The sequence below is a fragment of the Populus trichocarpa genome, chromosome 11, assembly GCF_000002775.5.
Source record: "Populus trichocarpa isolate Nisqually-1 chromosome 11, P.trichocarpa_v4.1, whole genome shotgun sequence".
Classification (NCBI taxonomy): domain Eukaryota; kingdom Viridiplantae; phylum Streptophyta; class Magnoliopsida; order Malpighiales; family Salicaceae; genus Populus; species Populus trichocarpa.
Window position 1 is genome coordinate 10388533 of NC_037295.2, and position 11050 is coordinate 10399582.

Sequence of the window (11050 nt, forward strand, 5' to 3'; positions counted from 1 at the left end):
ACCAGACCCATCCTTCATCCATTTTCGTCAGATTCATTGTTGTCGATTTTCGAATCATTCACGGCACATCATCTGGTATCAGAGCATCAGTTGCGATCTAAGGCAGGAGCCAAAAACAGAAGAAAGGCTTGCTGGAATTGAGGTTGATAAACTTAATTATGGCTGGAGATTTGTTGGTTGTGCAACGGGTTCTGAATGCACAAATTGTCGTTAGTGATGAGCAACGCGAGAACATCTTTCATACTCGATGTCAGATTCGAGATAAGGTGTGTGGGATGATCATTGACAATGGAAGTTGCACTAATGTTGCGTCAACTACCTTGGTGGAGAAATTGGGTTTAACTACCCTTCCACATCCCAGGCCGTACAGTTTGCGATGGCTGAATGAGAATGGGGAGATTCGGGTGACAAAGCAAGTTCGTGTACCTTTTTCCATTAAAACCTATCATGACGAGGTTTTGTGTGACGTTGCGCCAATGTCAGCTAGCCATTTGTTGCTGGGTCGTCCATGGCAGTTTGATAAGGATGTGACCTACAATGGACGAAAGAACACTTATTCTTTTATGCTGAATGGAAAGAAGGTGAACTTGTTACCATTGAGTTCTCAACAGGTTAGAGAGGATCAGATACGAAGCCAACAAAAGGAGGTGAAATCACATAAGGGGCTGTTGTTAGCCAAAAAAGGAGACATCAAACAAGCATTAGCTTCAGCAGGGGTTGTTTTCATGATCTGGGCAAAGCAATTACTACAAGTAGAAGGATTGGACTTACCAATACAGATTAAAGAATTGCTTGAAGAATTTAAAGATGTGTTTCCAGATGAATTACCTAAAGGGTTACCACCTATTCGTGGAATTGAGCATCAAATTGATTTGGTGCCGGGAGCTTCACTTCCTAACAGACCAGCATACAGATGTAATCCAGAGGAAGCAAAAGAGATTCAAAGGCAGGTTGGTGAGCTCTTAGAGAAGGGCTATGTGCGAGAATCACTTAGTCCATGTTCCGTACCTACTTTGCTTGTACCGAAGAAAGATGGTACCATGAGGATGTGTATGGACAGCCGCGCTATCAACAAAATAACAGTTAAGTATCGATTTCCTATACCCAGACTTGATGATTTGCTTGATGAGTTGCATGGAGCTGCATTGTTTTCTAAAGTCGATTTGATGAGTGGTTATCACCAAATTAGAATGAAAGAAGGAGATGAATGGAAAAGAGCATTTAAAACTAAACAGGGGTTATATGAATGGATGGTAATGCCGTTTGGGTTATCTAATGCGCCTAGTACATTTATGAGGCTTATGAATCATGTTTTGAGGAAGTATATTGGGCTGTTTGTTGTAGTATATTTTGATGATATCCTGGTGTATAGCAAGACCTTTGATGATCATATGAAGCATCTTAGAGTTGTGTTTGAAACTTTGCGAGATTCTAAGTTGTATAGGAAACTCACAAAGTGTTACTTCTGTAAAGAAAGTGTCGTGTTTCTTGGGTATATTATCTCTAGCAGGAGAGTTAAGGTTGATGAGGAGAAAATTGAGGCAATTCGGGACTGGCCAAAACCTGCTAGTATCGCTGATGTGAGGAGTTTCCATGGTTTAGCTTCTTTCTACAGGCGATTTGTGAAAGACTTCAGCTCTATTGTTGCTCCTATGACAAAATGCTTGAAAAAAGGGAACGACTTTAGATGGAGTGAAGATGCGCAGAAAGCATTTGAGCTAATTAAGGAGAAGTTGTGTACTGCTCCAGTTTTAGCACTTCCAGACTTTGCTAAAACATTCGAAATAGAGTGCGATGCTTCCGGAGTTGGAATTGGGGCTGTCTTGCTGCAAGAAAAGAGGCCGATTGCATTCTTCAGTGAAAAGTTAAATGGAGCACGTTTGAACTACTCTATTTACGACAAGGAGTTCTATGCTTTGATTCGGGCTCTAGAGGTATGGCAGCACTACTTGTTGCCTAAAGAATTTGTTATACATACTGATCATGAATCCTTGAAGTATCTTAAGGGGCAAAGCAAGCTGAATCGCAGACATGCTAAATGGGTGGAGTTTATGGAGTCATTTCCTTATGTCATAAAGTACAAGAAAGGGCAAGTTAATGTGGTTGCTGATGCTCTTTCTAGGAGGTTTGCACTGATCTCTATGTTGAATGCAAAGCTGATGGGTTTTGAACAAGTGAAGGAACAGTATGCTAATGATTCCTACTTTGCTAATGTGGTTGTTGAATGTGCAAAGGGAGCTTGTGATGGGTTCTTTATGCATGAAGGTTACTTGTTCAAAATGGGCAGAATGTTTATTCCTTCAGGATCGTTACGGGAGTTGCTTGTGCGAGAGGCTCATGGTGGTGGTCTTAGTGGTCATTTTGGGGAGAAGAAGACTTATGAGCTGCTGAAAGAACATTTCTTTTGGCCTAGCATGTTACGGGATGTGCACAAGGTGATTGAGAGATGTGCTATTTGCAAGAAAGCTAAGGGTAAAGAGAATGCATATGGACTGTATATGCCATTACCTATTCCAGAGCAACCATGGATGGATGTTAGCATGGACTTTGTACTTGGGTTACCAAGAACACAGCGTGGAAAGGATTCAATAATGGTCGTGGTTGATCGATTCTCCAAAATGTCTCATTTCATTCCTTGCAACAAAACTGATGATGCAGTACATGTTGCTGATTTGTTCTTTCAAAAGATTGTTCGTTTGCATGGAGTTCCTAAAAGCATTGTCTCTGATCGTGATACAAAGTTCTTAAGCCACTTTTGGAAGACTCTTTGGAGGAAGCTTGGAACGAAGTTACTTTTCAGTACGGCATGTCATCCACAAACTGAGGTTCGATTACATATTGAGGAGAAAACGATAAAGTATGCTAAACAAGCTAACAAGGGGCGGAAAATGGTTAGGTTTGAACCTGGAGATCTTGTTCGGATTCATATTAGCAAGGGCAGATTCCCAAGCAAACGTAAGTCCAAGTTGATGCCAAGAGCTGATGGTCCATTTCGGATTATAGAGAAGGTGAATGACAATGCGTATAAGGTAGATCTTCCTGGTAATTACAACGTATCAGCTACTTTTAATGTGAAAGACTTGACTCCATACTTGGATGATGATGACGATTCTGATTTGAGGACAAATCATTTTCAACCCGGGGCTGATGATGTGCATCATGGGAATTATAATCCATCTTGTAAGGCTAAAACTAATGTGCAAGAGGATTCAGATGGTCCAATGACAAGAGCGAGAGCGAAACAACTACAAAGGGCCTTGACGAGTCAAATTGGAATGATTGAAGCTGTGTCAGAGTTAAAAATTAGCAAGCAGTTTGAAATTGGTTCAAGGATGTTTATTTGCCTACAATTGGAACTTGGAGATGAGAAAAGCCCTTAATTGTTCTTTTGATGCTGGGCTACTCGAATTTGGGTTGATATGCAAATAAGTGAAGGAATTGATGCTGTTTATGGTCAGAACAGCAAATGAATTTGAACCGGAATTTGAAGTCATCCATTGCATGTGAAAACAAGACTAATCAAGGTGGATTTCAAGTTCAGAATGTGTTCTTTCTAGATTGTCCAACCATGATTGCATTGGACTTTTGTATAAGAAGATATGGTTGTTTTAAATTTGGTCTGTTTATGTTAGAAATGTCAAAAAACGTGTGCTAGTTAATTTGTCTAGGTTAGTTTGTCAAAGTCTGTTTTTTGGGCTTGACTTCTGCCATGTTGAATTATTCCTAACTTTGGAGGGGTGTTCCAATTATAAATATAGTATCAGAATATGTAATAAAGAACTTTTGGCCAAGATTTGAAACTTAATTCACAGAATTAAGAGTTGTTCTTCCAAATTGATTTTGTGAAGAACCCTACCTGACTTATCACTCTTCAATCACAAAGAGTGTGGCGTCGAAATCCTAGATTGATCTTTGTGGCGTCCAGATCGACTTATCAAAGTATCATTCTAGTCTATCCTCCATCTTATTTACCTTGAAATCACTATAATCCAGCCTAAACACCAAAAGAAAGACAACACAACCAGACCCATCCTTCATCCATTTTCGTCAGATTCATTGTTGTCGATTTTCGAATCATTCACGGCACATCATCTGGTATCAGAGCATCAGTTGCGATCTAAGGCAGGAGCCAAAAACAGAAGAAAGGCTTGCTGGAATTGAGGTTGATAAACTTAATTATGGCTGGAGATTTGTTGGTTGTGCAACGGGTTCTGAATGCACAAATTGTCGTTAGTGATGAGCAACGCGAGAACATCTTTCATACTCGATGTCAGATTCGAGATAAGGTGTGTGGGATGATCATTGACAATGGAAGTTGCACTAATGTTGCGTCAACTACCTTGGTGGAGAAATTGGGTTTAACTACCCTTCCACATCCCAGGCCGTACAGTTTGCGATGGCTGAATGAGAATGGGGAGATTCGGGTGACAAAGCAAGTTCGTGTACCTTTTTCCATTAAAACCTATCATGACGAGGTTTTGTGTGACGTTGCGCCAATGTCAGCTAGCCATTTGTTGCTGGGTCGTCCATGGCAGTTTGATAAGGATGTGACCTACAATGGACGAAAGAACACTTATTCTTTTATGCTGAATGGAAAGAAGGTGAACTTGTTACCATTGAGTTCTCAACAGGTTAGAGAGGATCAGATACGAAGCCAACAAAAGGAGGTGAAATCACATAAGGGGCTGTTGTTAGCCAAAAAAGGAGACATCAAACAAGCATTAGCTTCAGCAGGGGTTGTTTTCATGATCTGGGCAAAGCAATTACTACAAGTAGAAGGATTGGACTTACCAATACAGATTAAAGAATTGCTTTGCTTGAAGAATTTAAAGATGTGTTTCCAGATGAATTACCTAAAGGGTTACCACCTATTCGTGGAATTGAGCATCAAATTGATTTGGTGCCGGGAGCTTCACTTCCTAACAGACCAGCATACAGATGTAATCCAGAGGAAGCAAAAGAGATTCAAAGGCAGGTTGGTGAGCTCTTAGAGAAGGGCTATGTGCGAGAATCACTTAGTCCATGTTCCGTACCTACTTTGCTTGTACCGAAGAAAGATGGTACCATGAGGATGTGTATGGACAGCCGCGCTATCAACAAAATAACAGTTAAGTATCGATTTCCTATACCCAGACTTGATGATTTGCTTGATGAGTTGCATGGAGCTGCATTGTTTTCTAAAGTCGATTTGATGAGTGGTTATCACCAAATTAGAATGAAAGAAGGAGATGAATGGAAAAGAGCATTTAAAACTAAACAGGGGTTATATGAATGGATGGTAATGCCGTTTGGGTTATCTAATGCGCCTAGTACATTTATGAGGCTTATGAATCATGTTTTGAGGAAGTATATTGGGCTGTTTGTTGTAGTATATTTTGATGATATCCTGGTGTATAGCAAGACCTTTGATGATCATATGAAGCATCTTAGAGTTGTGTTTGAAACTTTGCGAGATTCTAAGTTGTATAGGAAACTCACAAAGTGTTACTTCTGTAAAGAAAGTGTCGTGTTTCTTGGGTATATTATCTCTAGCAGGAGAGTTAAGGTTGATGAGGAGAAAATTGAGGCAATTCGGGACTGGCCAAAACCTGCTAGTATCGCTGATGTGAGGAGTTTCCATGGTTTAGCTTCTTTCTACAGGCGATTTGTGAAAGACTTCAGCTCTATTGTTGCTCCTATGACAAAATGCTTGAAAAAAGGGAACGACTTTAGATGGAGTGAAGATGCGCAGAAAGCATTTGAGCTAATTAAGGAGAAGTTGTGTACTGCTCCAGTTTTAGCACTTCCAGACTTTGCTAAAACATTCGAAATAGAGTGCGATGCTTCCGGAGTTGGAATTGGGGCTGTCTTGCTGCAAGAAAAGAGGCCGATTGCATTCTTCAGTGAAAAGTTAAATGGAGCACGTTTGAACTACTCTATTTACGACAAGGAGTTCTATGCTTTGATTCGGGCTCTAGAGGTATGGCAGCACTACTTGTTGCCTAAAGAATTTGTTATACATACTGATCATGAATCCTTGAAGTATCTTAAGGGGCAAAGCAAGCTGAATCGCAGACATGCTAAATGGGTGGAGTTTATGGAGTCATTTCCTTATGTCATAAAGTACAAGAAAGGGCAAGTTAATGTGGTTGCTGATGCTCTTTCTAGGAGGTTTGCACTGATCTCTATGTTGAATGCAAAGCTGATGGGTTTTGAACAAGTGAAGGAACAGTATGCTAATGATTCCTACTTTGCTAATGTGGTTGTTGAATGTGCAAAGGGAGCTTGTGATGGGTTCTTTATGCATGAAGGTTACTTGTTCAAAATGGGCAGAATGTTTATTCCTTCAGGATCGTTACGGGAGTTGCTTGTGCGAGAGGCTCATGGTGGTGGTCTTAGTGGTCATTTTGGGGAGAAGAAGACTTATGAGCTGCTGAAAGAACATTTCTTTTGGCCTAGCATGTTACGGGATGTGCACAAGGTGATTGAGAGATGTGCTATTTGCAAGAAAGCTAAGGGTAAAGAGAATGCATATGGACTGTATATGCCATTACCTATTCCAGAGCAACCATGGATGGATGTTAGCATGGACTTTGTACTTGGGTTACCAAGAACACAGCGTGGAAAGGATTCAATAATGGTCGTGGTTGATCGATTCTCCAAAATGTCTCATTTCATTCCTTGCAACAAAACTGATGATGCAGTACATGTTGCTGATTTGTTCTTTCAAAAGATTGTTCGTTTGCATGGAGTTCCTAAAAGCATTGTCTCTGATCGTGATACAAAGTTCTTAAGCCACTTTTGGAAGACTCTTTGGAGGAAGCTTGGAACGAAGTTACTTTTCAGTACGGCATGTCATCCACAAACTGAGGTTCGATTACATATTGAGGAGAAAACGATAAAGTATGCTAAACAAGCTAACAAGGGGCGGAAAATGGTTAGGTTTGAACCTGGAGATCTTGTTCGGATTCATATTAGCAAGGGCAGATTCCCAAGCAAACGTAAGTCCAAGTTGATGCCAAGAGCTGATGGTCCATTTCGGATTATAGAGAAGGTGAATGACAATGCGTATAAGGTAGATCTTCCTGGTAATTACAACGTATCAGCTACTTTTAATGTGAAAGACTTGACTCCATACTTGGATGACGATGACGATTCTGATTTGAGGACAAATCATTTTCAACCCGGGGCTGATGATGTGCATCATGGGAATTATAATCCATCTTGTAAGGCTAAAACTAATGTGCAAGAGGATTCAGATGGTCCAATGACAAGAGCGAGAGCGAAACAACTACAAAGGGCCTTGACGAGTCAAATTGGAATGATTGAAGCTGTGTCAGAGTTAAAAATTAGCAAGCAGTTTGAAATTGGTTCAAGGATGTTTATTTGCCTACAATTGGAACTTGGAGATGAGAAAAGCCCTTAATTGTTCTTTTGATGCTGGGCTACTCGAATTTGGGTTGATATGCAAATAAGTGAAGGAATTGATGCTGTTTATGGTCAGAACAGCAAATGAATTTGAACCGGAATTTGAAGTCATCCATTGCATGTGAAAACAAGACTAATCAAGGTGGATTTCAAGTTCAGAATGTGTTCTTTCTAGATTGTCCAACCATGATTGCATTGGACTTTTGTATAAGAAGATATGGTTGTTTTAAATTTGGTCTGTTTATGTTAGAAAGGTCAAAAAACGTGTGCTAGTTAATTTGTCTAGGTTAGTTTGTCAAAGTCTGTTTTTTGGGCTTGACTTCTGCCATGTTGAATTATTCCTAACTTTGGAGGGGTGTTCCAATTATAAATATAGTATCAGAATATGTAATAAAGAACTTTTGGCCAAGATTTGAAACTTAATTCACAGAATTAAGAGTTGTTCTTCCAAATTGATTTTGTGAAGAACCCTACCTGACTTATCACTCTTCAATCACAAAGAGTGTGGCGTCGAAATCCTAGATTGATCTTTGTGGCGTCCAGATCGACTTATCAAAGTATCATTCTAGTCTATCCTCCATCTTATTTACCTTGAAATCACTATAATCCAGCCTAAACACCAAAAGAAAGACAACACAACCAGACCCATCCTTCATCCATTTTCGTCAGATTCATTGTTGCCGATTTTCGAATCATTCACGGCACATCATCTGGTATCAGAGCATCAGTTGCGATCTAAGGCAGGAGCCAAAAACAGAAGAAAGGCTTGCTGGAATTGAGGTTGATAAACTTAATTATGGCTGGAGATTTGTTGGTTGTGCAACGGGTTCTGAATGCACAAATTGTCGTTAGTGATGAGCAACGCGAGAACATCTTTCATACTCGATGTCAGATTCGAGATAAGGTGTGTGGGATGATCATTGACAATGGAAGTTGCACTAATGTTGCGTCAACTACCTTGGTGGAGAAATTGGGTTTAACTACCCTTCCACATCCCAGGCCGTACAGTTTGCGATGGCTGAATGAGAATGGGGAGATTCGGGTGACAAAGCAAGTTCGTGTACCTTTTTCCATTAAAACCTATCATGACGAGGTTTTGTGTGACGTTGCGCCAATGTCAGCTAGCCATTTGTTGCTGGGTCGTCCATGGCAGTTTGATAAGGATGTGACCTACAATGGACGAAAGAACACTTATTCTTTTATGCTGAATGGAAAGAAGGTGAACTTGTTACCATTGAGTTCTCAACAGGTTAGAGAGGATCAGATACGAAGCCAACAAAAGGAGGTGAAATCACATAAGGGGCTGTTGTTAGCCAAAAAAGGAGACATCAAACAAGCATTAGCTTCAGCAGGGGTTGTTTTCATGATCTGGGCAAAGCAATTACTACAAGTAGATTAGCTGGTTGTATTGGTTTCCCTAACGAATCTAGTGAGGTTTCAGTTTTACGGTCGGTGGCTAGCCTGTAGCCATCTGTTGTTTTATGTTTCTGTTATCATTGTAAATCTGGGGTATGCCCCTTATAATGTTTGTATCTTCTTCTTTTAATACATACGTCAACTTACCAAAAAAAAAAAAATTACTACAAGTAGAAGGATTGGACTTACCAATACAGATTAAAGAATTGCTTGAAGAATTTAAAGATGTGTTTCCAGATGAATTACCTAAAGGGTTACCACCTATTCGTGGAATTGAGCATCAAATTGATTTGGTGCCGGGAGCTTCACTTCCTAACAGACCAGCATACAGATGTAATCCAGAGGAAGCAAAAGAGATTCAAAGGCAGGTTGGTGAGCTCTTAGAGAAGGGCTATGTGCGAGAATCACTTAGTCCATGTTCCGTACCTACTTTGCTTGTACCGAAGAAAGATGGTACCATGAGGATGTGTATGGACAGCCGCGCTATCAACAAAATAACAGTTAAGTATCGATTTCCTATACCCAGACTTGATGATTTGCTTGATGAGTTGCATGGAGCTGCATTGTTTTCTAAAGTCGATTTGATGAGTGGTTATCACCAAATTAGAATGAAAGAAGGAGATGAATGGAAAAGAGCATTTAAAACTAAACAGGGGTTATATGAATGGATGGTAATGCCGTTTGGGTTATCTAATGCGCCTAGTACATTTATGAGGCTTATGAATCATGTTTTGAGGAAGTATATTGGGCTGTTTGTTGTAGTATATTTTGATGATATCCTGGTGTATAGCAAGACCTTTGATGATCATATGAAGCATCTTAGAGTTGTGTTTGAAACTTTGCGAGATTCTAAGTTGTATAGGAAACTCACAAAGTGTTACTTCTGTAAAGAAAGTGTCGTGTTTCTTGGGTATATTATCTCTAGCAGGAGAGTTAAGGTTGATGAGGAGAAAATTGAGGCAATTCGGGACTGGCCAAAACCTGCTAGTATCGCTGATGTGAGGAGTTTCCATGGTTTAGCTTCTTTCTACAGGCGATTTGTGAAAGACTTCAGCTCTATTGTTGCTCCTATGACAAAATGCTTGAAAAAAGGGAACGACTTTAGATGGAGTGAAGATGCGCAGAAAGCATTTGAGCTAATTAAGGAGAAGTTGTGTACTGCTCCAGTTTTAGCACTTCCAGACTTTGCTAAAACATTCGAAATAGAGTGCGATGCTTCCGGAGTTGGAATTGGGGCTGTCTTGCTGCAAGAAAAGAGGCCGATTGCATTCTTCAGTGAAAAGTTAAATGGAGCACGTTTGAACTACTCTATTTACGACAAGGAGTTCTATGCTTTGATTCGGGCTCTAGAGGTATGGCAGCACTACTTGTTGCCTAAAGAATTTGTTATACATACTGATCATGAATCCTTGAAGTATCTTAAGGGGCAAAGCAAGCTGAATCGCAGACATGCTAAATGGGTGGAGTTTATGGAGTCATTTCCTTATGTCATAAAGTACAAGAAAGGGCAAGTTAATGTGGTTGCTGATGCTCTTTCTAGGAGGTTTGCACTGATCTCTATGTTGAATGCAAAGCTGATGGGTTTTGAACAAGTGAAGGAACAGTATGCTAATGATTCCTACTTTGCTAATGTGGTTGTTGAATGTGCAAAGGGAGCTTGTGATGGGTTCTTTATGCATGAAGGTTACTTGTTCAAAATGGGCAGAATGTTTATTCCTTCAGGATCGTTACGGGAGTTGCTTGTGCGAGAGGCTCATGGTGGTGGTCTTAGTGGTCATTTTGGGGAGAAGAAGACTTATGAGCTGCTGAAAGAACATTTCTTTTGGCCTAGCATGTTACGGGATGTGCACAAGGTGATTGAGAGATGTGCTATTTGCAAGAAAGCTAAGGGTAAAGAGAATGCATATGGACTGTATATGCCATTACCTATTCCAGAGCAACCATGGATGGATGTTAGCATGGACTTTGTACTTGGGTTACCAAGAACACAGCGTGGAAAGGAATTCAATAATGGTCGTGGTTGATCGATTCTCCAAAATGTCTCATTTCATTCCTTGCAACAAAACTGATGATGCAGTACATGTTGCTGATTTGTTCTTTCAAAAGATTGTTCGTTTGCATGGAGTTCCTAAAAGCATTGTCTCTGATCGTGATACAAAGTTCTTAAGCCACTTTTGGAAGACTCTTTGGAGGAAGCTTGGAACGAAGTTACTTTTCAGTACGGCAT

At 40.2% G+C, this 11050-nt stretch overlaps 1 protein-coding gene across 1 annotated transcript; it reads left to right on the top strand.

Annotated features, from left to right (window-relative positions):
* Nucleotides 1-1199: 1199 nt before the first annotated feature.
* LOC127905919 (uncharacterized) lies at nucleotides 1200-10736 on the top strand (the record flags this gene model as incomplete). The annotated part of the gene is made up of 3 exons (XM_052456946.1): nucleotides 1200-2776; nucleotides 4831-6815; nucleotides 8989-10736. Coding segments are annotated over 3 exons (5310 nt in total), but the record flags the coding sequence as incomplete, so codon positions are not given.
* Nucleotides 10737-11050: the final 314 nt, after the last annotated feature.